The sequence below is a fragment of the Schistocerca gregaria genome, chromosome 1 (genome assembly GCF_023897955.1).
Source record: "Schistocerca gregaria isolate iqSchGreg1 chromosome 1, iqSchGreg1.2, whole genome shotgun sequence".
NCBI lineage: Eukaryota > Metazoa > Arthropoda > Insecta > Orthoptera > Acrididae > Schistocerca > Schistocerca gregaria.
Genome location: NC_064920.1, coordinates 176,168,212 through 176,195,916, shown reverse-complemented (window position 1 = coordinate 176,195,916; position 27,705 = coordinate 176,168,212). Strand labels below are relative to the sequence as shown.

The 27,705-nt window shown below is 45.1% G+C and overlaps 1 protein-coding gene across 1 annotated transcript in view; it reads left to right on the top strand.

Annotated features, from left to right (window-relative positions):
• Positions 1-27,705, top strand: part of LOC126336213 (EGFR adapter protein-like) — a 683,614-nt gene that overhangs the window by 556,199 nt on the left and 99,710 nt on the right. The window contains exon 2 of the mRNA XM_049999719.1: positions 8,481-8,579. Coding sequence (XP_049855676.1) covers positions 8,481-8,579 — 99 coding nt within the window. The remainder of the gene's footprint in view (positions 1-8,480; positions 8,580-27,705) is intronic.

Genomic DNA, 27,705 nt, shown 5'->3' with positions numbered 1-27,705 from the left:
CAATCCTGCTGTTAGGTTCCTCGCTGTTCTCATTTCTGCTACTTCTCATTACTTTCGTCTTTCTGCGATTCACTCCCAGTCCATATTTTGCATTCATTAGATTGTTCATTCCACTCAGAAGATCATGTAATTCTTCTTCACTTTGATTCAGGATAGCAGTGTCATCAGGATTGTTCAGTTGGAATTACCCAAGTCCGTCGGAATGCACAGTGGGCATGAATGGACGCACGTGATCAGACAGGATGCTTACACATGTGTCAACTGCCAGAGTCGTATGTAGAAGCATCAGGGGTCACTTTCAACTGCACACGTCCCACACTATTACAGAGTCTCCACCAACTTCAACAGTCCCCTGCTGACATGCCTGGTCAATGATTTAATAAGGTTGTCTCCGTACACCTAAACATCCGTCCGCTTGATACAATTTGAAACGATACTCATCCGACCAGGCAACAGTCCACTGTCGATGTCGACGAGCCCACGCGAGGCGTAAATCGTTGTGTCGTCCAGTCATCCACGGTACCCGAGTGGGCCTTCGGGTCCGAAAGCCCATATCCATGATTTTTGGTTGAATGGTTCGTAAGCTAACACTTGTTGATGGTCCAGCACTGACATCTGCAGCAATTGGCGGAAGGGTTGCACTTCTGTCACGTTGAACGGTTCTCTTCAGAAGTCGTTGGTCCCATTCTCGCTGGATCTTTCTCCGGTCGCAGCGATGTCGGAGATTCGATGTTTTACCGTATTTACGGTATTCTCGTGAAATGGTCGTACGTGAAAATCCCCACTTCGTCGCTACCTCGGATATGTTGTGTCCCATCGCTCGGTCGCCGACAAACCCACTTAAATCTTGATAACCAACATTGTAGCAGCAGTAATCGATCCAACAACTGCACCAGACACTTGCTGTCTTATATAGGCGTTGCCGACCGCAGCGCCGTATTCTGCCTGTATACATATCTCTGTATTTGAATACGCATACCTATACGAATTTCTTTGGCGCTTCAGTGTAGGTTCCTGACGACGCAAATTTAAACCGACCTGACTCGCAGAAGACCGTCGATCGCCCCGTACGACTTTCCGGGGACGACGTGGCATCCGTTTGTTAAATGCTCGTCCATTGTGGCGGCCTACGTGTCTGGGAACATTACGATATTGAAGATGTACCACAGTATCACAGACACTGTTGACCTCGGCAGCCCGAATTGGTTCAAATGGCTCTGAGCACTATGGGACTCAACTGCTGTGGCAGTCGCACGGTTCCGGACTGCGCGCCTAGAACCGCGAGAACACCGCGGCCCAGCCCGAATTGTTGTGTAATCTCTGGTACGATATCCATGCGTCTTGCACCGAACATCAACACTGTTCGAAGTCAGTTAATTTGCAACATTCTTATGCGTTCACTGCGCACCAGTCTGTGAAAAACGTCTCAGGTACTGTATCTACTACACTCACGCTAAGCGCCGCGACTAGGCGCAACATTCTGGTCATCGTCAGATGTGACCACCTTAGTCGCTACTTTTGGCGATCAGTTTGGTTTACTGTTTGTTCCCGTGATATGGAGCAATATGATACGTCACAGGTCATGGGTCCATCATCAGAGCACTATCGATGCCTCCTCCTCTTCAAGTCATACGTCTATGTTCATGGCATTAAATGTAAGTTCAACAGTAACAACGATTTTCATGTAGGACGGGACATCAAACTGACTGACTTTCTTTCAAGACAACCTTGCCCAGAGGTTTGTGATTCTGGTAGTGTTCTGCATCGAAATTTGACAACTGTTCGTTTATTGTGATGGGTTACACATTTCACCGAGAAACGCAAGAACAGTTGCATATTATACAGGAACGTGTCAAAGTGATTAAAAAATAACATCCATGGATATGATAGCACAACGTAGGTAAACAAGGATATGGCGAGTCCAATAATGTAGGAGTAGTGAACACAGGCGAAGGTTCGTGGTCACGTAACTGTCAATAGATGCGGATGTGCTACGACCAGGTGGCTTTGCACATTTTCACCAAAATCAGTTGTAGATATGTCGTGCTGTGAGCAAATTAACTCATCATCATCATCATCATTTAAGACTGATTATGCCTTTCAGCGTTCAGTCTGGAGCATAGCCCCCTTATAAAATTCCTCCATGTTCCCCTATTCAGTGCTAACATTGGTGCCTCTTCTGATGTTAAACCTATTACTTAACCGAATCCAGGTACCTTCTGCCTCGACTCCTCCTACCCTCTACTGCTGAACCCATGAGTCTCTTGGGTAACCTTGCTTCTCCCATGCGTGTAACATGACCCCACCATCTGAGCCTGTTCGCCCTGACTGCTACATCTATAGAATTAACTAACGATTCTTTTTTTAATCAGTACTCTGGTTCGTGGAACGCAGCCCCCATTGACTTTCTGTCCTGTGCCAACCGCTTAATCTCGTAGAGCAGATTTAGTATCATAAATTATTTGCTGGATATATTCCAGTCTCCCTTTTGTCCTGTAGCGATCACCTTGTACAGGTCCCTCCACAACCATGTAAATAACTCACCCGTGTCTTTTCTATACATTCCATTCCTCGCCGATTGTGCGGAGAATCTACTTAATTCTTAGCAGTCCACATAATGTTCCAGATATTTCGACAGCACAACATCTCAAAAGCTCCAGTCTCCCTTTTGTCCTGTTGCGATCACCGTGTACAGCTCCCTCCACAACCATGTAAATGACTCCCCCGTGTCTTTTCTATACATTCTATTCCTCTCCGATTGTGCGGAGAATCTTCTTAATTCTTATCAGTCCACATAATTTTCCAGATATTTCGACAGCACAACATCTCAAAAACTTGGCCTCTCATTTTGGCCGTGTTTTTACAATACACGATTCACCCCTGTAGAGCGCTGTTCTCCAACGGGAAATTCTGAAATATTTTTCTCGATATAAGGCCTCTGCTTCATATTATTGTCCATTTTGCGTGTATAATGACTGACATTACACTATGAGTTCGTATTCTGGTTATATCGCATGTCGAACAGTCTTGTACCTTGCCTCAGTCGTGGAAATGTCTCCTTTTATTTGGTGTATGAGTATTACGTTTTAGTCGAAAAAGAGGCGACTTATGCAGTAATATTTAAGAGAAATCGTGTTTCCCGGAGCATTTCTTATGGAGTGTCAACTCCGAAGGCTCACGGAAGCCAGACCGCAATTACATTAACATTTCTCTTCGCGCTGTTTAAAGATACAGCGATTCTCTATTTATAAGAGGTCTGTCGTTACTGTCGGATCAGTTCTGTGAGAATAATAGCGGACATAGAGTTCTGCATTTCGCTTAATGTTGATACGTATGAACAAAAAGAAAAATCAAATGCAAGCTCTGTTGTTGCTTTTCACGGCTGTTACATGTCTGTCATGTAAATGTACAAAAAGCTCTAATGTTACTTTTTTAATTTATTTACTTTTGCGCCTTTATGCACCAAGTGCTCATGGATGTTAGGTTGCCAGACCTATGAACATATATTTCCACTTCCTTGTTGATAGTTGCAGTGTTTACATTGGCGCTTCCTGTCAGATGGGAAACAACACTGCTGCCATTCGCTGTGTAGTTATGTGAAACCATACATAATTTACGATGTTGTAAAAAGTCCATGGTGATCAGTGCGCGTGCTTACTTTGAGGCAAAAAAGAACAGGGCATGAGCAGTTCCTCATAACAGCCAGTAAAGAGAACTTCTGAATTTATCTTCATTAATGAAAGTACAGGGAAGAGAATTTCGAGAGAATAAAGAGAAACTTCATGTCTTACGCCACCAAAGAAGAGCTCTAGTAGGCGACAGAAGTTTGCATTGGACGAGTTTGTACTGGTTATCGTAAGGAGAAAATCCATGATCTGGCAAATAAAGTTTACAGTTGCAGCAGTTGTATTGGAAAAGTTGAAGACTGTAGTGGAGGACTATCCTGATATGAGTGAAACGACCCTTAGGTTTACTGGTTGGAAATTGGGCTCCAACAAAAGACCTGTGCTGATTGAAAATAACCGAGTAGCAGGAAAAAGGAAGCAGGCCTTGCGGGAAATAAGACACTTACAGAACACTGGGTGGACTGTTTATTAAACAGATGAGAAACGGTGTGCTGCCGGTCTTTTCAGAAACTTTGGATAGCAGGAACGAGAAATTCAAACACCGCCCGGTTCTGGAACAACGTTTATAATTTACCACAATAGGAACGAAGATGAGTTGGTGCAAGATACTGGCTTATGTTTTATTGCGCAAAAAGGAGTTGCAGGTTATAATTCTGAGATGATGTCAGACATCACGAGGAATGGCTCGGAACTTACCAAACAGACCTGCGATTGTAGATCAGGCTCAATAGCACGTTATGATAATCTAGTATGTCACAAAATGGAGGGGGGATTCTGTAACTGAATGGCTAGAAAGCAATAGCATAGGGCTTCCATCTGATCACACGTCATACGAGGAATTTACTGAAGCAGACCCGCTGGAAACCCTCAGGTCATAAGAAAACTTTAAGGAAAGTGTATTACATCCAGTGGATAAGGAAACTGAACGAGTGTGACTGCCTGTGTCCCACTGCGATTTCAATGCCACTGAACTTATTTTGGCATTTGTGAAGAACACGGTAGGGAATGAGAAGAAGAGTGTTCAGATAAATGATTAAGTTAATTACAGTTTTGTCGCTGATTTCTAGAAGTTCCCCAAAGGCCCTGGTGAAATTCAATGAGTTGAAAACAGATGTGAATAAAGAATTCACTGGATTTTTTAAAAAGTAGTGTGCATTTCTTTTGGAGTGACCCTCGTATATATATATATATATATGACGTTGCTGTGAGAGAAAACATTTGAGGACAGAAAAGGTATTTCCCTCTACATATTTGTACTATACTTTAGGATATAGATGGAAAATACTGTCAGTTCTTTAGGCTTTAATGAACTTGTCACTGTCGCAGAGTGTATGACTGGCGCCCCTTCCTCCCTAGCGTGATCCATCACTCTGCTGCATCGACCACAGAGGGGCTACCAGATCGTATCGCAGCTTTTACTGGGATGCAGTATCGATCACGGACAATTGTTGTAACTGACAGCCCGCTGCGATAGCATCGGACAGAGTCTGCCCGCGAGATGTTAATCTTCGTGACGGGTACAAACGCGGTGCGCAGATTGGACCTCCCTGCAGATGCGAGGATTCTGGGAAGACGTAAATAGCCGCGGTTCGTGTCGGCGGATGTAATTAGAGGACGTAACTTAGCAGGGGTGGCGCTCGGCGGATCGCAGGCTCGTAAAGCTCCGACGTATCCCAGCTCCGCCCGACCCCCGCCCTGCTGTTGCTAGTCCGAGTTGCAAAAAGAGAACCTCCTGGCCAGTAATGACTATGGCGGTAGTCGTATGTAACGACCCATTCGCGCAATTACTGGTCGCAAGAATCGACAATATACGCCATGATGGATTGGAGGGGGTAGCGTCTCAGTGGCTTGAAAACGCGGACAGCGTCTGGTCAGAAGCAACACGACACTCATTAAAAGATATAACAGTGGACGAAAGCCACACTGTAATCAGTGTAACAGTTCTAGTTTATTGTGTCTGACTGACTACGAGCTTGAGCGTGAATCACTGGGACATTAATGAAAATGTTTCTTAAATTCAAGCAAGTGCAGCACAGGTTAATATTACCCGTGGTACTTGAATGCTTAGGCAGACCTGAGCTAATGTGAGTGAGGATGCAACTGGTAAATCTAACGGCGTTACGTGGTACGTGCTTGGTGATACCGTATTCTATGCTGCATATCACAAATGCGCTTAGGAATCAGTGAATGGTTGACTTTGTTCAGGACGCTTTTACAGTGCCGAGCAAAGGAGCACGGGTGCCACCGAGGCTTTCTGGTGAACTGGTGGGTGTTAGAAGGACCCTTCGGCGTTTTCTTCACACCCCCATCCCTGCACCCCGTCCCCCGTGATGCTGTTACAGGAGGGCGCGAAACGTGCTGATAAAGCATAACCCTTTCGCTGCTTCGAATCAGTTTCAGATTTCGCCGGATTTTCTAGAACGGTCCCTCGTGGATCCACCAGGTGCCCAAAGCAAAATTTGCGGTCGCTGTAAAATCCAAACACATGCTCTCACGTTCAATGAGGTTTCAGGCCCACGGTGTTCTTAGAGATGGGCTGAATCGTCGGGGGCTCTCAGCAGTGTCAAAGGTTGCTCAACACACTGCAAACTGTCGTTTTCGACTGCGAAAGGTGTGGAAATGCACGCCCCAACGGCAGAGATTATCTCATTGACATCCTTCACGCCACCCCCCTGAGGCATTCCTTGTCGATTCTGAGCGACGGTGTATCTGACATGTTTCCAGTTTTATTTCAATGCTGGGGTCGCTGTTCTGACCTCCATAGCAGAGGCGTCAAGATAAGGGGTGAAAATGTGAGTAAGGGGGTGTGGTGACATGTCCAGGATAGTGCTGGGCAGTATCTGGTGCCAACACAACATCATTAAGCCATATGACAATGTACGTTCGGAGCACAGCGTTGTATGGCAGAGAATATAAGCGTTTTAGGTGTGGTGCTACGGAAGAATTTGACACTTAGGTGGACTGATAAGGTAAGGAATGAGGAGGGTTTCCACAGACTAGGTGGACTGATAAGGTAAGGAATGAGGAGGGTTTCCACAGACTCGTCAAGAAAAGAAATATATGGAAAACACTTACAAGAGGGATGGACAGGATGCGAGACCATTTGTTAAGACATCAGGGGACCATGGTACTATAGGGATCTGTAGAGGGTAAAAACTGTAGAGGAAGACACAGATTGGGATACATCTAGTTAATAATTGAGGTCGTAGGTTGCAATTGCTACTCTTAGATGAAGTGGCTTACGCAGGAATTCTTCGCAGAGCGCATCAAAGCAGTCAGATGAACGGATGGAAAAAATAGCCACCTTATAGCTCACTTGAACTTCCGAGCTCTGGCCTTTTCCTTTGTATGTGTCAACAACTTACTTTTAAAGGTGGCGCCGAGCACGGCGATGACGTCACAGGGTGGCAAGTTTCTTTCACCCCTACAGACGCAGGTTGTAGGCATTTTGAACCAAATTTCTAACTTCTATGTCATAATAGGGGACAATTACGAGGTTTCTAAAAGCTAACGCTTTAGCTGTGTTGTATAGTGTGTTTGAGAGTTCAGTCTTCTGATGCTGGAAAAAGCCCTCACCCCATCGAGAGTCTCTGTGCTACATGTTTTAATGCACAATTTTCCATAAATTAATAAACAATGAATTTCTGTAAATCACAACTACACACAATTTTTTATTTTTTTGCGAAAGAAAACACTAAAAGGTGTGGACACTACATTTGCTGGCTGCACACCAAGATCGGTGACTTTCTCCTATAGACTATAATGTTGGTTACGGTCAAGTATGCAGCTTCATTTGTTATACTTTGGTGATATCTGGATATCATGCAACAAATCTGTATGCATTAAGACACAAAGGAATTAAAGACATTAGCTGCCAGTGGGCATTTATTTCTGTCAATGGGGCAAACTGAAAATTTGTGCCGGATAGGGATTCGAAGCCAGGTCTCCTGCCTTACTAGGCAGATACGCTGACCACCAAGCCATCCACACACAGTGGTCACTGCAACAACATAGAATACCCTAGCATGCCTCCCGCCAGACCCAAATACTCACCTTATAGAACACATGGAGTGACCCTGGTCATTAGCCTCATTTCTCGTGACATCTCTCCCGTAAGAGTTCGAACTTGGTGCGGATCTGCACTGAAAGGATCATTGGCCGTCATCTGCATGTATTAAATTTCAGTCCTAACTTGGGCCCATGGTTTCATGGAGTCTGCGCCTCACTCTAAACCTACCATCAGTTCTTAACAGCTGAAATCCGGATTCATCTGGCCAGACCGAGGTTTTCCAATCGTGTAAGGTCCAATCGATATGGTGCCTAGCCTAGGAGAGGTGCTGCAAGCGATGTCGTGCTATTAGCAAAGACACTCGCGTCGTTGGTCTGTTGCCCCATCCCACTAACGCCAGCTGTCGCTGCCCTCTCCTAACGGATACATTCGTCGCACGTCCCACATTCATTTCAGCATTTCACGCAGTGTTGCTTGTCTGTCAGCACTGACAAGTCTACGCAGACGCCGCTGCTTTCGATCGTTAAGCGAATACCGTCGGCCACTAAATACCCGTGGTGAGAGGTAATGCCAGAAATATGGTGTTGTCGGCCGCTCTCGTCGCTGTGGGTGGTAGAATATTGAATTCCCTAACGATTTCCGAAGCAGAACGTCCCGTGTGTTTAGATCCACCTACCATTTCACCTTTCAAAGTCTATTAATTCCCGATGTAGGGTCATAATCTCGTCTGAAACCTGCGGGTGACGCAGCGGTAACTGAATGAGCCAAAACTGTAATCCTAGCTCCCACTACTGTGTGCTGTTTTCTTGAGGGGCCAGCTGACCTGACGGTGTGCTGTGTTTCAGGCAGAGGAGCTGCACGCTGCCGTGGGCCAGGCGTTCCGGATGGCGTACGCGGCGCAGCTGCACAAGCGCAGGGACGTACCGCCCCCTCCCCACCACTGGGTAAGCTGCTCTGCTCCCACGAGCTGCTGCGAGCCAGCGACGACACCGCCGGCACTAACGCCGCTTCGCTTACTAGAAGCTAATCGCGTGCGATTCTGGGTACATAACTGTGTTCTGAAATGACAATTGAATGGACACCCTAGATGCAAACAGGCGCTGATGTACTTCATCGGGGACATATTGAAAATGTGTGCTCCGACCGGGACGCACACTGGACTCGCATTCGGGAGGACGACGGTTCAATCCCGTCTCCGGCCATCCTGATTTAGGTTTTCCGTGATTTCCCTAAATCGTTTCAGGCAAATGCCGGGATGGTTCCTTTGAAAGGGCACGGCCGATTTCCTTCCCAGTCCTTCCCTAACACGAGCTTGCGCTCCGTCTCTAATGACCTCGTTGTCGACGGGACGTTAAACACTAACCACCACCACCACCACCGACCGGGACTCGAACCCGGGATCTCCTGTTTACATGACAGACACTTTATCCATCTTCTTCTTTTTTTGGGACCTTTCGTTCTGCAGTTGCTCACTCTAACCAACTTTATTAATTTTTTTTTGTTTTTTTTTTTTTTTTTTCCTAGCAGTGGGGTCTCTTCACGGCACTGCCAGTGCGTCGAGGCCCAAACCCCTCCCACCTCTTTTTTCATGTCCCCTGTTGGGTCATAGCACTAAAGTGTGTAGAAATCTTAACACAAATATTCCTATTCAATGATGTAAGAAAGACAAAGAAACCTCTTCTCTGAGTAGAAACTGAACACTGATAAAACTTAACAATTCTTCTTGAGTCACACAAAATCTTTAGAAGTTCTGAACAAAAGGTTTTGGAAAAATCTCTTCGTGTAACAAAGAAGTTCCGGAAGCAAGGTAATAGTAAATAATAATAAGAACAAAAGTGACTTTTGTAGTGTCACCGCCAGACACCACATTTGCTAGGTGGTAGCCTTTAAATCGGCCGCGGTCCGGTAGAATACGTCGGACCCGCGTGTCACCACTATTGCAGACCGATCTAGGGAGACTTCCTAGCACTCGCCCCAGTTGTACAGCCGACTTTGCTAGCGATGGTTCACTGACAAAATACGCTGTCATTTGCCGAGACGATAGTTAGCATGCCTTCAGCTACGTTATTTGCTACGACCTAGCATGGCGCCATGATCGGTTTCTATTGATATTGTAAATCATGTACCGTCAAGAGTGACGTTCATCATTAATGGATTAAAGTTAAGTATTCCACCAGCTAAGTTCGTTTTTCTCAATCCTAATTCCCTTGTCATGTTCCAGACCTCACGCCAGCCTGCGTGAGCTAAAACGCGTGCATTTCGGTCTCCTTTAGTAACACGGTGTTGGCTCTCCTGCCAACCACAACAACTTTTAATTTTCTTCTGTTCGTTCTCGTTCAAGGTGTTGTAGTGGTTTCACTTATTTAACCGATACCCATTCTTTCAAAAATGACCTTCAGCTTGTTGTCATAGTGCTTCTTGTGGTTGAGATACATCCTGATTTTTGCATATTCACACTTCATGTAAACGCGGATTTCCATCTCGTTGTCCGACCCAAGATGAGCCACCGAGCTCACAGAGGATAGTGCGCCTGCAGAGACTTATCCCTTGCACGCTCCCCGTGAGACCCACATTCCCAGCATGTCCACACCACTACATTCGCAGTGCGCCTAAGGGATGTTTGCCCAGCATACTCATTACTCGTGGCAGCAAAGCTGCACGGTCATCTATGGTAACTGTTCTTTCGGGAACAGATACTACCATCATATATAGTTAAAATATGGCTTCCCAGCCATTGACCTTCTTGTGTGCAAACGCACACGCTATGCCCGAACTCGTACGGGACTTCGTAGATTAATCTGCCTCGAGTAATGAGTATGATGGGCAAACATCTATTAGACGCTCTACGAATGTAGTGGTGCGGACATGTTGGGAATGTGGGTCTCACGGCGAGCGTGCAAGGGAAAGTCCATGCAGGCGCACTATACTCTGTGCCCTCCGTGGCTCAGATGGATAGAGCTTCTGCCATGTAAGCAGGAAATCTCGTGTTCGAGTCCCGGTGGGGCACATATTTTCAACATGTCCCCGATGAAGTACATCAACGCCTGTTTGCAGCTAGGGTGTCCATTCAATTACCATTTCATTTCTAGCAAAGCTGCATGGTCATCTACCGTTACTGTTCTTTCGGTAACAGATACTACCGTCATGTCATATATAGTAACTGTGTTCAAGTGTGCTTGTAGTTCAATAGGTGGAGTAGTTTTAGCGATTTGCCGTTTATATGTCTTGTTCCATAAACCGTACTGTGACCAGGGCTGGTTATTTATAAAACGAGTAGTCCCCACTAATGATAAAATATGCTTATCTAGACTGACTGCAGTTGCACTCTACTTCCGCTATGATTCAGTAGTTTTGTTACAGTACATAAATGACGTAGTAAATGCTGGGACTGATTGCATTGGTGGGGAAAGAAACATAAATGAATGTGGGGTAGCGGAACTGGAGACCGATGACTTCTTTTTGTTTTTTGTTAGTTTTGCACATAATTAGAAACGCACATCATTCAGTGTTAATACGTTGTCTATTTTATATCCCCACAAAATATAACCGCATTTCATATCCTTGCAAAATGTGCACCGCGTTTTGTAAGTAATAAAAAATTGTCGTTCGCGTAATTTCTGCGCTTTTATGTACCCTAACGAATAACTTTTGGTGCACATATGCTTTACAAGCACAAATACAAAAATTATGCATAATTATTACTGTTATTTTGTACCCAGGAGAACGTTCCTCACCTTGTTCAAAGGCAAGAGTTTCCTGGTATTGTTCGTAAGTGAGAAATTTAGTTGTGAAAGTTTTGGAGCAGTGTTTGTCATATTTTTGTTTTGCTACTTTTTTCTAATTTTACCTGTTCCTCAGAAAATTACGTTTTCTTACACTGTGTGTATAGATCTGTATTTTCCTTTTTAATTTTTACTAAAACATTGCCATGTTATAGGATGCCAATCGACAATTTTCGAATAAATCCTGAATCAAACATTGACACTTTCAGTTTTGCTGTAAATACTATTTATTTTTATGTAACAGACAGGAGGATAACTATGTAGAACAGGAAAGTTCAGTAGGATATGTGGCCCTCTATAAACACTATGTCATCAAAAGTATCCGGACACCGCCCCCGAAAACCCTCCGGCGAGCACGAATGAGTGCCGCAACACGACTTTGCATGGACTCGGCTAATGTCTGAAGTAGTGCTGGACGGAACTGACATCAATAAACCTTCAGGTCTGTCGATAAAACCGTAAGAGTGCGACGGGGTGGACGACTCTTCCGAACAGCACGTTGCAAGGCAAAAAAATTGTTCAAATGGCTGTGAGCACTATGGGACTTAACTTCTGAGGTCATGAGTCCCCTACAACTTAGAACTACTTAAACCTAACTAACCTAAGGACATCACACACATCCATGCCCGAGGCAGGATTCGAACCTGCGACCGTAGCTGTCGCGCGGTTCCAGACTGTAGCGCCTAGTACCGCTCGGCTACACCAGCCGGCGTTGCAAGATATCCGATGTATGTTCAATAATATTCATGTCATCATCATCTATGATAGAAATCTGCCAAGGACAGTACTTCTACTTATGGCATGTATCGATTAGAAAAACGCATCGGTGATGGCTGATATCAGTCGGAATCGATATGGAACAAGATAAATAAATTATGTCTCCGCGACTGGTTGCTACATTCTTTATAATTTTATATTCCACAGTCGCTGCACAGAAAGGGAACCTTATGGAGCCCAACATTTAAAAAATCTTCATCATTTTCTTTTAATACGGTATGTTCTACGTTTTTGGCATGTGCTTAAAATAATTTGGTAGCTCTTGTATTGTACATGAGTGTAAATCTGGTTTGCTGCCCCGTGTGATGATTAGAAAACGGGTCCCGGCTCGAAACTAGTCATCGATTTAATAGAAAAAAGTAAAATTCGCAACTTTGGAGTGGTTTTATCGATGTACTCATTAACAGAATTTGCTGATCCACAGCTATTCCATCACGCTGGGAGGTCGTAAATACCCTCATACCGTAACACTACCTGTTTTGTGCTCTACTGTTGGCACTAAAGAAATAGTGAGAGGTAGCATTCTCCAAGCAGCCGCCAAACTCAGACACGTCGGAATGCCGCAAGGTGAGCGTAATTCATCGCTGCAAATCATTCGTTTCCAGTCATCCACTGTCCAGCTGCATTGCTCTTTTTACCACCTTTAAGCGTCGCTTATTGATGGGTACGGAAATGTGTGGCTTGCGCGTAGCTGCTCTACCATTGAACCCTTTTCTTTTTAACTCCCTACGCACTGTCAATGTGCTAGCTGCACTGGCTGGTAGCATTTTGGAACTCACGAGTGATTCCTTTCGCTTATTTGATACGATATTTTGCAACCAAACTACGCATTACTAGATGGTCTCTGTCCGCCAGTACATGATGTCTGCCTGCTCTCGGTTTATCTGTAGCTGTTCCTTTGCGTTTCCAATAGCCACTTGGGCTCCTGCAGAGTGGTTGAAATATCCCTGGTGGATTTTGTTACTCAGGTGACACCTAATGACTATTTCGCGTTGGAAATCACTGTTCTCTCCCTATTGACCCATTATGCTCTTACTCGCTTCTCTCCTCACAACACAACACCGTCTCCTTTTATACTAGCGGGTCAACCTGTTGTGGTATCTATTGGTCACTTCCCTATTACGCAGGAATTTATCCGAGTGGGATAGGTGCACTATACATGTAGAGACAAACAATTGATTACAGTTACAGAAAAACTGGATGACTTGTTCAAGAGAAAATTTTTAACTTTGTGTTCTGCCTTACGGTGGGTCTTGTCTTGGGGGAAGCCTCGTCAGAGAGGTCCACCGCATGAGCGTCTTGGGAAGTGATTCCACTGGTGGTTTCCCGTTGCCTTCCACTGATGATGATGAAATGATAATGAGGACAACACAACACCCAGTCCCTGAGGGGAGAAAGTCTCTGACCCAGCGGGGTATCTAACCCGGGCCCCTTGGGGTGACAGGTCGCCGTACTGACCACTCAGCTACCGGCCCTGACTCAAGAGAAAGAAAGTCACAAACTGAGAAAATCCTTTCGTTGTCTGAAATACAGTTGTCCTCCGTGAAGAGACCTACTTCGAACTAACTCGAAGACTTAGCTCTAGATCCTCGAGACAGCGGAGTGATACCAGCCTGACTGTGGCCCCCGTACGGCACGACAACCAGTTCTGGTGGTCTGAGGTGCCATTTATTTTCACAGCAACATCCCATTGACTGTTATCCGCAGGAGCTTTACAGCAAGGCGGTTCGTAGACGATATTATTCGCCGCTTTTGTTTGCCCTTCATGACAAGCCATTCTGGACTGATTTTGTAACAAGATAATGCGCACATGTATACGGCGATAGTTTATACTGCTTGTCTTCGAGCCTTTAAACCCCTACCACGACCAGCAAGTTTTCCTGTTCTCTCCCCATTTGAGAATGTTTGGAGTGTTATGTGCCGGACTTCCAATCAATTCGGGGTTTTGACTATCTAACTTGCCAGTTGGACAGAAATGGGCACGATATTCAAAATGGTTCAAATGGCTGTGAGCACTATGGGACTTAACTTCTGAGGTCATCAGTCCCCTACAACTTATAACTACTTAAACATAACTAACCTAAGGACATCCATGCCCGAGCCAGGATTCGAACCTGCGACCGTAGAGGTCACGTGGTTACAGACTGTAGTGCCTAGAACCGCTCGGCCACTCCGCCCGGCGGCACGATATTGCTCAAAAGGATATCCAACAACTCTATTAATCAATGCTAACTTGAATAACTGCTTGCAAAAGTACTAGAGATGGATCAGCGCATTGTTGACTTCCTAAATTTGTAAAGGTCCTTCTCATCATCCAGTTTTTCTAAAACTGTAATCATTTATTTCTCTTTAATATAAAATGAATCTATCGATTTCCATCCCTTTAGGATAATTGCTTCGTCGTGATTCCTTTTTTAAGGGCATACATGGTGCTTAAAACCATGTTTCTTCTACACGTGTGCGAAGTTTCGTACAAGTTCGACAGAGGATAGAGCCAGTTTGAAATGTGAAAACGGCTTCTGCGTAAGATGCTAGTTACAAGCTACACTATGGAATTCTCAGTTATGGAAAACATCCATAAACGTTTGTTGGATCGGCCACGTTCGGGACGTTCCGTCACAGCTGTTGCTCCCTCCCGGCCGTTTTGGCCGAGCGGTTCTAGGCGCTTCAGTCCGGAACCGCGCTGGTGCTACGGTCGCAGGTTCGAATCCTGCTTCGGGCATGGTTGTGTGTGCTGTCCTTAGGTTATTCTGCACGGGCAGAACTGACATAAAATCGATAGAATTGCGCAAAATGACAGGAAAATATTTGTAAATTGAGGGAATATACACCGAAATGAGGGGAAATTGAGGATGTACTTGCGTGTCTTCTGGGTGGTGCAGAACAATTTGTGCATGTGAACAAGTACGCGACTGCAAGAGGAATCAGAGAAAACGTCGACATGGAAGCGAAAGAATCCAGGGAAACAGCCACTTTTTTCCATCGAGGCGGCATTCTACTGTATGTCTATTGAGGTAACAGTGATACACGAGAGTTGACTACTGTATTTGACGCTTTTCAGAAAGATAACCATCTGCCGGTAAACTTAAATGCATTTACGTTAAAGGATAACAGAGAGTGGATGAGGTGATCGATTGAGATGGAGCTGTAACAAGGTACGATTTAATGGCAGAATGATGCATTCTAGAGAGGGAGATGTTGCTAAAGGTCATTTGATCATTTTTCCGCTGTCCTATTGGGATGCATCAGTCGCTGGGCACAGCCTGCATTCGCCTCGCATACAAACACGTATTCTGTATGTGATTTAGGGCACAGTCTACGTGCGATCGTTAACGGCTAACCTCTCGGTCATCAGAGAACTTTCATCTCATGTGTGATGAAACGTGACCGTCCTGCTTCGACAAATTTCTCTAAACGAACGGAGGTTTATGTGATGTACTTCATCCCCCTGTCGCATTTAGGTGAAATTGAGACTTTTATTTCGTAACTAAGACGATTGTAAGTTAGCAATAGGTGTTTGTGAGGCACTGCAATCCCCATGTATACATTTGATTGACAGATGAACTGTTTACAGAGATAGTGGTAGCATGATTTGTAATTACACATGTCGGACATTGCTGCTATGTGTCAAATCTGTTTGCTTGTAAGAGGTATTCTCCTTTACTAACGGGCATTTCATATAGGACTGATGTGGGCATAGTATAATTTCTGAACCGTGCTCGAACGTGAACATTCTGAACGGTGATCAAATGTAAACAGTGGACGCTATCCATCTCTGGAAAGCTGTATTGTGCATATATCACAATGAGCCAATGTTTTAAGGAAGTAGCTTTTTTTCATTTTACAGTTTGTTACCATAGTTTATCGCAGAGAAACCTACAAGAAGGATGTATGACATGCTCTGGAAATATATTTCTTATATTGGAATATTAACAGCGTTACATTCCACGCGAGTGATAGGCTGGAAACTCAAGTGGCCTAACATTATAGCCTGTTTTAAGTGCAGAACCGTGTAGCCATAGGAGCGGGTGTGTTTATGTTCTCTCTTTGTAATACCCTCCTTGTACTGATCCCAGGCACTGGAACAATACTTTAAAATTGATAGCGTAGTTGATTTACGTAAAATGCTCCGAACTCCATCTGTCTGGAGCTTTAACGTGTGTAAAAATCTCCCGTTTCTTGTTCTTCTTCACCGTCTGCTATTACATCACAACACTTTCAAATCTGTTACTGTACAACGATAAGGAGTGCTAACCTCTTCGGCATGCGCCCATCTGGAGAAATCTTGTGCACTTGGATGGGCGAGGATTCAGCAAGCTTCTTTCATTCAAGTCGTGGAATGTAGCAGTCTTCTTCTGGTTGGCTGCAGATTAAATCTGTAATAGTGCAGAGCGTGGGTTGGTCAAGACCAGTGTAGAGGGTCTTTCAGTCTCTAACTTTGTCCTAAGACATCGAGAATGTTCTGTGAGTCCCATTCTCATAGAGATAGGTCGTGAATTGAGCACATCGCTCGAGGTGCTAGAAATATGTAGAGTGCTGTCTGGTGTACTTTGATGGTCTATATGTTCGAGAATTAACAATGAGTGGATGTACTACACGGCCATCTACACTCCTGGAAATTGAAATAAGAACACCGTGAATTCATTGTCCCAGGAAGGGGAAACTTTATTGACACATTCCTGGGGTCAGATACATCACATGATCACACTGACAGAACCACAGGCACATAGACACAGGCAACAGAGCATGCACAATGTCGGCACTAGTACAGTGTATATCCACCTTTCGCAGCAATGCAGGCTGCTATTCTCCCATGGAGACGATCGTAGAGATGCTGGATGTAGTCCTGTGGAACGGCTTGCCATGCCATTTCCATCTGGCGCCTCAGTTGGACCAGCGTTCGTGCTGGACGTGCAGACCGCGTCAGACGACGCTTCATCCAGTCCCAAACATGCTCAATGGGGGACAGATCCGGAGATCTTGCTGGCCAGATTAGTTGACTTACACCTTCTAGAGCACGGTGGGTGGCACGGGATACATGCGGACGTGCATTGTTCTGTTGGAACAGCAAGTTCCCTTGCCGGTCTAGGAATGGTAGAACGATGGGTTCGATGACGGTTTGGATGTACCGTGCACTATTCAGTGTCCCCTCGACGATCACCAGAGGTGTACGGCCAGTGTAGGAGATCGCTCCCCACACCATGATGCCGGGTGTTGGCCCTGTGTGCCTCGGTCGTATGCAGTCCTGATTGTGGCGCTCACCTGAACGGCGCCAAACACGCATACGACCATCATTGGCACCAAGGCAGAAGCGACTCTCATCGCTGAAGACGACACGTCTCCATTCGTCCCTCCATTCACGTCTGTCGCGACACCACTGGAGGCGGGCTGCACGATGTTGGGGCGTGAGCGGAAGACGGCCTAACGGTGTGCGGGACCGTAGCCCAGCTTCATGGAGACGGTTGCGAATGGTCCTCGCCGATACCCCAGGAGCAACAGTGTCCCTAATTTGCTGGGAAGTGGCGGTGCGGTCCCCTACGGCACTGCGTAGGATCCTACGGTCTTGGCGTGCATCCGTGCGTCGCTGCGGTCCGTTCCCAGGTCGACGGGCACGTGCACCTTCCGCCGACCACTGGCTACAACATCGATGTACTGTGGAGACCTCACGCCCCACGTGTTGAGCAATTCGGTGGTACGTCCACCCGGCCTCCCGCATGCCCACTATACGCCCTCGCTCAAAGTCCGTCAACTGCACATACGGTTCACGTCCACGCTGTCGCGGCATGCTACCAGTGTTAAAGACTGCGATGGAGCTCCGTATGCCACGGCAAACTGGCTGACACTGACGGCGGCGGTGCACAAATGCTGTGCAGCTAGCGCCATTCGACGGCCAACACCGCGGTTCCTGGTGTGTCCGCTGTGCCGTGCGTGTGATCATTGCTTGTACAGCCCTCTCGCAGTGTCCGGAGCAAGTATGGTGGGCCTGACACACCGGTGTCAATGTGTTCTTTTTTCCATTTCCAGGAGTGTATATACATTTGCTATGATGCTAGCAAAGTAGAGAAGGGGCGGTTTAGTGATGATACTGAATTGGGAAAAACACTGTCGCATGATTGACCGATGTTGAAATTACTGTAAAATTGCTAAAATTGTTCACACTATCAACTGTGATACTTATTATTACAGCACATCGACGGTGTCTTTTCCATCCCATCTGCCCAGTGCTACACACTGTTGGTTACCACATAATGATTGACTGACGTTGCTTGTTTGAGGCGGAGAAAAAGTTTTAGTGGAGGGGCAACACCTTATGGGGATGGCTAGCACTGAAACAGTGGCAGTGCACATGACTGCGATATGAGGAATCAGTGGAAATGGAACGCAGAGCCGTCAGGTATTCCGTGAGTGTGAGAGATAAATGTACAGGTCGTCAATTACCTTCAGACAGCAGTTTGGAAACTGTCCACAACAACGCCAAACTTTTCCAGTTTGTGTTGTAACTGTCTCTTATTTTAAATTATTCAGTTCGTGTGGTGTGTTACGGTAGCAGCTTTAACAACAACATATGTATGATTTACACTGTGTGACATCTAGTTTTCTGTGAGATGCAATGGATCAGAACGTGTTAATGTCAGTTTAGAACCAGATTCAGTCCTTGAAGTCATATCGGGAAAAACAAAATTTATGGCAGTATACAGAGCGTGTTACAGCTAAAAAACAGTGTTTCAAACAACGACACAGGGTCACAGGGAGTGTCTCTTGCGACTTACAGTAAAGGTTGTGGATACGGTCATCCTCCTACAGTACAGGTGATGCAACTTTACAGTGTTCTTTGCAATGGATCAATTCCTGTATATTTAATAGGATCGTCGCATACAGAGGATCGTCACATGTGCTCGATGCCGGCATGCAGACGGTATTTGTTTTCGATATATGGTAAGAGAGAGAGATTCAGTAAAAATCTTATCAACTTCTCTATCGGATAAAGTTAGTGTAACTTCTATAGTTCGTAATTTTTCTCTGCTGGACGGTACAGAATAACCATGATAGCTTGTTGGGGTGATAGACATGAATGGGCCCTGAGGGACGCGGATGTGCTTCAGGCAGCAGTACAAAATGGTTCAAATGGCTCTGAGCACTGCGGGACTTACCATCTGTGGTCATCAGTCTCCTAGAACTTAGAACTACTTAAACCTAACTAACCTAAGGACATCACACACATCCATGCCCAAGGCAGGATTCGAACCTGCGACCGTAGCGGTCAGCGGTTCCAAACAGAAGCGCCTAGAACCGCAAGGCCACACCGGCTGGCACAGCAGTACAGTTTGGGGATGCTCTGCATGCTGTGTGATCTGCATGCTGTGACTTTTTCCTCGCCATTTTCTTAGGTTAGTAAAGGTAGCCCAAGTGACCTTTTTCACGCCAAAATTTGAACTTCCTGCCATTTTATGGGGGAGAGGAGGGGATTAGCTTAGTGGAGGTTGCACAAAAGTTACATATTTTCCAGCCAAAATTTGAACTTCTCCTCATGACGTCATTGCGACATTGCTACATGTACCGCCGCCATCTTGGATCCGCCTTCTTGAATAAATTTGGCAACAGTGCAGACTGGGGTGACACAAACTTTGTCCTACTATTGATGAACTGTGGCATTTCCGCTGAAACAGCACAATGCTGGTATACGCAAAAATGTTTCGGAGCACGCCTTTCATCGTATGTTGCTGAACTTGGAGATCCACAGCAAAACCTCCCCTATGTGTTCACATGGTGACCCAACGACATCGTCAGTTGTGACTGCAATGGGCATGGGACGATCGGGACATCACTGTCGATCAACTGGAACTGTTGGCTCTTTGGGTGAATCACAGTTTTGCTTCACTAAGTCGATGGTCGTCTCCACAAACGCCATCATCGAGGTGAACAGAGGTTCGAAGCGTGCAGCGCGCAACGGACGCAGACTGGTGGGAGCAGTGTTTTGCTGTGGGAAACATTGCCCTGTGGTTGCATGGGACCTGTGATAGTAATATAAGACACGGTGACAGCTGCAAACCACATGCATCCCTTCATTCTTGATTTCTGACCCTGTGGTGACGTCATCTTACAGCAGTATAATTATCCGTGCCTCTGAGTTAGAACGGTGTTACAGTGACTTGAGGAACATTATAGTGAACTCACGTTGATGTTTCGGCGACTAAATTTGCCTGACGTAAAACGTATGGAATCTATCTGGGTCGCTAACATCTGAGGTCATCAGTCCCCTAGAACGTAGAACTACTTAAACCTAACTAACCTAAGGACATCACACACATCCATGCCCGAGGCAGGATTCGAACCTGCGACCTTAGCGGTTGCTAGGTCCCAGACTGGAACCGCTCGGCCACACCGGCCGGCGTAGTTAACGTTTGCTATTTCAGTTTATATCTTGTCATTTTGTCATCAGGAGACAGTGAGCGGAGCTGTGAACGCTAGAAAATGGAGTGACAAGTGGTGAAATTGGAACATGTTTGATATATTCTTCTGTTTGACATTAGAGGGGCGACAGCGACGGAGGCAGCCATAAACATTTGCCCCGTGTATAGGGATAAAGCCATTGGACATATCACGGCTATAGTTTTCTCCTTTAAAGAGGGTCTTTTTGACATTAGTGGCTCATCATTTTCAAGAAGATCTTCGTGGTTTGATGAAGCTCATTTAAACGCATTAATCCACAATTATCCACGTCATTGTACTCGAGAACTCGTAAATGTGATGAACTGCGATCATCCCATCATCGTACGACATTTGCGTGCACTGCGGAAGATTCAAAAATCGGGGTATGGGTAACGCATTTCTCTAGACCAGAATCATAAAAATTACCGGGTGGCCATATGTACATGTCTGATTACACGTCATAAATTGCCTCGTGAACAATACCGACCGTCTCTACCCTGTAGCGTTACTGGTGACGAGAAATCGTGTTTCTATCCCAACATAATAAAAAGAAAGTAATGCTTGAGTCTAAACAAAGCAGTAAGTCCCCGGTACAAAGACTTGCTCGCATCCAAAAGTGATAATGGTATGCACCTTGGACGCAATCCAAGAACAAATACCACGAAGACGCATGAAGTGATGCTACATTACGACAACGTCCATTCACATTCTGTTGGACTGACAAAAATCACCACACAGGAGTTGGATTTGAAAGTGATTCTGCGCCTACCTGTCTATCGAATTACATTCAAGTAACTTTCTTTTCGCGTGTCTCGAAGAGGTTTTTACCTCAAAACTTCGTGATTGCTACACTCACGAATAGAAAAGCTACCCCAGCGTTGGCAGATTGTAAACAGTGAAGGACGCCGGGGTTCCCGGGTTCGATTCCCGGCGGGGTCAGGGATTTTCTGTGCCTCCTGATGACTAGGTGTTGTGTGCTGTCCTTAGTTTACTTAGGTTTAAGTAGTTCTAAGTTCTAGGGGACTGATGACCATAGATGTTAAGTCCCATAGTGCTCAGAGCCATTTGAACCATTTTGAAACAGTGAAGGAGAGTATATTATTGGTGATTAAATTCTTTGTTATGTGAATCTGTTGTGTTTATTAAAGATATGAAAAAACGCTGTGAACTTATGTGCCAACCCAATAAATTATCTGTTCATCCTCTTATTGAAACGTCGTCTTGTACATAGGAACCATTGTTGTTGGCGTTTGCTTACTTTACATTTTCGTAACAACAATCCCAGCACCGAAATGTTCGAAGTAGCCGGCCTTGTGACCGAGCGGTTCTAGGCGCTTCAGTCCGGAACCGCGCTGCTGCTACGGTCGCAGGTCCGAATCCTGCCTCGTGCATGGATGTGTGTGATGTCCTTAGGTTAGTTAGGTTTAAGTAGTTCTAAGTCTAGGCGCCTGACGACCTCAGATGTTAAGTCCCATAGTGCTCAGAGCCATTTGAACCATTTTGGGACATAATTGGAATTTTGATTGTTGTTGGCAGTGCGTATGGTCTCGTGTGTCGTGATAACAGGTTAGAGCCATTTAAACCATTTGTTCTAAGTGTACTCTGCCTTCCTTTCCTATTCATTTCCTTCGGTTTTATCATTTGCTGCTCCTGTTGGTATTACTCTATATTCATCTGACCAGAAATGTTTATCTTCTTTCTATTTAGTTCCACCGAAACGCACTATTTTTCCCTTTCCCGATTTTCTAGCTTCCCTGCCACGTTCAAACTTTATTCAATGTGTTTCTTATTACCTCCTCTTTGGCACCCACTTCCGCCTATCCGAATGGGGAATAATCCGAAATCTTTACTCGGTGGAGAGATCATCGTAACTCTTTTTCAACTACAGGCCACATTTCTTGTGGATATAAACTATATGCCTTTAATACAAAGGTTTTCATTACCTTCTTCATCCTCATACCGTTGATAATTGCTGGTGCTCTAGCCTCTTCCTGCGGTTTCTGAGCTGTCTTACTTAACGAGCCAGTTCCATTATTCTGAACACCTTAAGTTTCTAATAGCTGATAAAATTCAGAAGAAGTTAATGCCTCAGATTATTGTCGCCTTGTGTCTAAATTTAGCTCTGAAAGACTTTAGTTTTATTGGAGACGAAGTTTTAACAGTTTCACATTTCTCCAACTTCACCTATTATGAAATCCCTTTAATGTCTTTGCACCTAAAATGATAGAAATGGTGCATTTATTTTATCGAGAAAGTCTTTAAATTTTAGCTAATATTCCTTGTTTCTCGTTACTAAGAATGAAAACGTTGACATTCTACTTGATCATCCGTATAGCTTGTGTCTACACGTACCGTAGTTTACTCGTACCGTGACTGCAGGAGTTCAGACTGTACACAGACGGAAAGACGCGGTGCATCGAGCTCGCTTTGACGATAACAGTACCTGATAATAAAAACTGCTTTTACATATCCGTCTGGAAATAAGCACGAGTAACATAGACAGGTTTTTTTTTATCTCTCAGTGCTCCATTTTCTTTTTTCTGGCTCATTATTCAAAGCTTAACTGACGTATCAGCGTTAGTGCATGTTCCTACTGCCTAAAAGCCGATTTACCGATTTGGGTCACTCAGTAAGGAAATTAAGGCGCGGTATATGTCGACGGAACCGCGAATCAGATGACACATTCGTTCCGTTTGTGTTCTGCAAACTACTTTTTCACGAAGAAGCGTCCGCAAAGTGTTTTATTTATTTATTTATTATTATGCCGCATATCGATTGAGAATGGTCGTTACTGAACGGTGTGAGTGGAAATGCTACGTCGGAACTTTGTTTCCTCTGCAAGCATTTATTTCTGTTAACCCCAGTTCTCCAGAACCGTCGGCGCCAATCTTTACCTCTTTCCGTTGAGCTATTCTCACTGTTTGCTTTTGTAGTGGATAATTGCCAAGCTCTGATTCTTCATGTAATGTCGGAGGACATAAATGGTAACGAATCGTTAGAAACGGAGTGAGATTGGTTTGTAGCCTATTCTCTGTGTTATTCGACTTTTATGTCGAGCAAGCCGTAAAGGAAATCAAGGAGAAACATTGAAAGTGAAATAAAGGTCGTGCAGAAGAATTTGCCTCTGTTACGTTTCCTGGTCGGTTTTACCGAATGGCTGTGATTGACTGTCTTCCCCACCGAGTTTGTACATGACGAAGTAGCTCTCACTTCCTATCCCAAGAAGCGGCCATTTTGGGTGGTCGCCGCTGTCGGCCCTGTGTCAGATATTTCCTCATTAGCATACTTTTGGGTGCGTGGTAATGTATCAGAATATTCGTTTTGCTACGAATTGACGCACCGGTATTGCGCTGACCACCATCAAAAACAAAGCCATGTTCACCGCCCTGCTTGTTTGTCATTATAGTATGTGTTTGGATAAACAATTAACAAATTTCAAGTGCGTATGTACTGTTTTTAATTGGTAATGGTCAGTTCACTGACATAGTGTTAGTACAGCATTAAATTATTGAAACGAATTAGTGAATGAAACATTCAGTCATACTTCGAAAGGTGTACGCAAAAAAAAAAAGTTTTTCTGGTGCTTGGTGAAATAATTTTTGCTTATGCAAAACGAAAAGAAACGGTGACCGTGTTGGTGGAACTAATCACAGTAGTTTTGTGGTGAAAATAGGAACAACAGCAAACATAGTTCTAGGACATTACTTTTGGAACAAGGCGTAAGTGGTAGTTTGCAGTTGAAGGAAGTATTATACACAGATATGATTACAGAATGTATGTGGTTGTGTGACGTAACGTAGTAGACTGTAACTGTGAAAGAATAAATTAACTTTTTATACGTCATACTGATGTCCCGTGTAGAAGTTACAATCTGCTTTACATAGAACCAGCATTAGGTCTTGATTGCGAAGACTATTGAAGGCCTGACGCACAAGTAACACCTTTATGCTGTGAGTTTCCCAAAACTCTCGTTTGTAGTTAGATTATCACCATTTCCGTTTTCTCGGTATTCTCCGGATGATACTGTTCCACCAACGTCACGTTATGAGAAACCTCCTTTGTGTAGACATATCTTTTTACCCCTCTGGAACACACTTACAGGGTTGAACAGTGGGCCTTGAGATGGGAGAAGCCAACTGAGACTTGTTTTCAGTAAAAGAATTAAATTCACTGACATGAAATGAACGAATGGAATCAATGGGGTTCAAATCAATAACCGTTCCTGAAGTTATATTACTATAAACTTTCGTAGGTTCAGCATTTCCTAACAAAATTTACAGATATCATTCTGTACTACAGATCAGCAATGATTTCATCCCCATTTACTCCGCTAATTTCATTTCAGCAGTTCTAAATGGCAGGGTAAGCCACCTATAGCGGCATTCCCAAGAAACCAGTTGTAGAACCTCTTGTTGGAGTGCCAGGGAAAAATAGTACGAAACATCAGTGGCAATGAAAGTCTGAGTGAATGCTGAAAGCGTGCTTAGGTTGCCTAATGGTTAAATTAACTGTTCATGTAGAATAGTGGCACAGTGTTTATCGAATAGATGATCTCTAAATATTGGCACTAAGTCTTCGCGAGACCTACGTCGCCTGTGTTGCCGTAGAAGTTCCCTTCTAATCTGTGCTACGTTTGCTTATGGACGATAGCTGGCTGTAAAGATCCTAGGACAGCATCGCTAAATGCTAATGCCGTGTGGCTAGGGCGTCCCATCGGGTAGACCGTTCGTCTGGTGCAAGTCTTTCGAGAGGACGCCACTTTGGTGACTTGCGTCTCGATGGGGATGAAATGACGATGATAAGGACAACACAAGACCTAGTCCCTCAGCGGAGAAAACCTCCGACCCAGCCGGGAATGGAACCCGGGTCGTTAGGTATGACATTCCGTCACGCTGACCACTCAGCTACCAGGGACGGACATCTCTAAACATTTCCCACTGTTTATTGTGTCCATTTAAAAAGGCCTCCAGTGCTGGAACAATACTCCAGAGTTGGTCGCACTGGAATATTGTTTGCAATTCCCTGTACAGATATACTGCACTTTCCCAGGCTCTTTCCAACAAGTTTAAGTCTCCATTCACCTTCACTATTACATGAAGGTGCCATTTCAAACCGCTCCTTAGTTGTGCCACTAAATACATTGCTGCAAAAAAATTAATATGTCTCGAAAAACTACGTCGGTTTTGATCCGATGACGGAATATTATGCCACCTTGGGAGAGTAGATGTACTGATAATGGTTTCAACGTCGTCCGCCAGCAGATAGCGTAATGGCATAGCTGTCAGAGCGCTATATGCGTCAACCCTTTAATAACGAGTGCTCCAGGCCAGAAGATTCAGTGTGGTGCAAACGTGTGAAGCAAGCAGGTACTATGCCTCGGAGACGCACTTGTGCTGCCTGCAGCCAACCAACCTCAAATTGTGGCCTTCCGACTGGCGGGATGTTCCTTCCGGAGAACTGCCACATAACTGGGATCTGATGTGTCAATTGTGCAACGATACTGGTATCAGTTGCCGCGTGAACACTCTACAACTATAGACGAGGTTCTGGTCGTCCACGCAGTACAGACGCACGCCACGATCATCGTATTTTAAGCGTAGCAGTGACGATCGTACAGCTACCACAAGCACAGATAAGGGGCCTGTTAGCCCAGACGTCGCAAAACGAAACTGTTGCGAACCGATTATTAGCATTGGGACTACATTCACGTACATCTCTGGCCTGTCTTCCGCTCACGCCACAGCATCGAAGTGCGAGGCCCAACTGGTGCTGTCAGAGGATCACTTGGAAGTAGGAATGGTGCGCCGTGGTCTTCAGCGATAAGAGCAGATTGTGCCTGCCCGCAAGTGACAGTCGTTTGTATGTATGACGAAGACTTGGCGAGCGCTGTCTCGTAGAGTGTATTTGCCCAGTCTACGCCTTATTGTACGGGTTACGATAACTTAAACTGTCGTTCAACTTCGGTGTTTCTGAACCGGACGTTAACCAGCTCTCGTTCTACATCTACATTTGCACTCTGCAAATCGCCCAACAGTGTGTGGCGGAGGGCACTTTAAGTGCCACTGTCATTACCTGCCTTTCCTGTTCCAGTCGCGCATGATTCGCGGGAAGAACGACTGCCGGAAAGCCTCCGTGCGCGCTCGAATCTCTCTAATTTTACATTCGTGATCTCTTCTGGAGGTATAAGTAGGGGGAAGCAATATATTCGATACCTCATCCAGAAACGCACCCTCTCGAAACCTGGACAGAAAGCTACACCGCGATGCAGAGCGCCTCTCTTGCAGAGCCTGCCACTTGAGTTTGCTTAACATTTCCGTAACGCTATCACGCTTACCAAGTAACCCTGTGACGAAACTCACCGCTCTTCTTTGGATCTTCTCTATCTCCTCTTTCAACCCGACCGGGTACGGATCCCGCACTGATGAGCAGTACTCAAGTATAGGTCAAACGAGTGTTTTGTAAGCCATCTCCTTTGTTGAAGGACTCTCCCAATGAATCTCAACCTGGCACCCGCCTTACCAACAATTAATTTTATATGTTCATTCCACTTCAAATCGTTCCGCACTCATACTCCCAGACATTTTACAGAAGTAACTGCTTCCAGTGTTTGTTCCGCTATCATATAATCATACGATAAAGGGTCCTTCTTTCTATGCATTCGCAATATATTACATTTGCCTATGTTAAGGGTCAGTTGCCACTCCCTGCACCAAGTACCTATCCGGTTCCTGCATTTCGTTGCAATTTTATAATGCTGCAAGTTCTCTGTATACTACAGCATTATCCGCGAAAAGCCGCATGCAACTTCCGACACTATCTACTAGGTCATTTATATATATTGTGATAAGCAATGGTCCCATTACACTCCCCTGTAGCATGCCACATTATGTCCATAATGTTATTATATTCGTTTTTCTGCTTTTCTTGCAACAGGAAGGTGAAGTCTTGTTTCAGCAGAGTAATTTTCGCCCGAACGCTGCCCTTGAAACTGTCCGTGCAAGACATGCAGCAACTTCCCTCGCCAGTACGATCTCCAGATTTGTCTCCAATCGACCACGAGCCGGTTGTGATGGGACGAGAA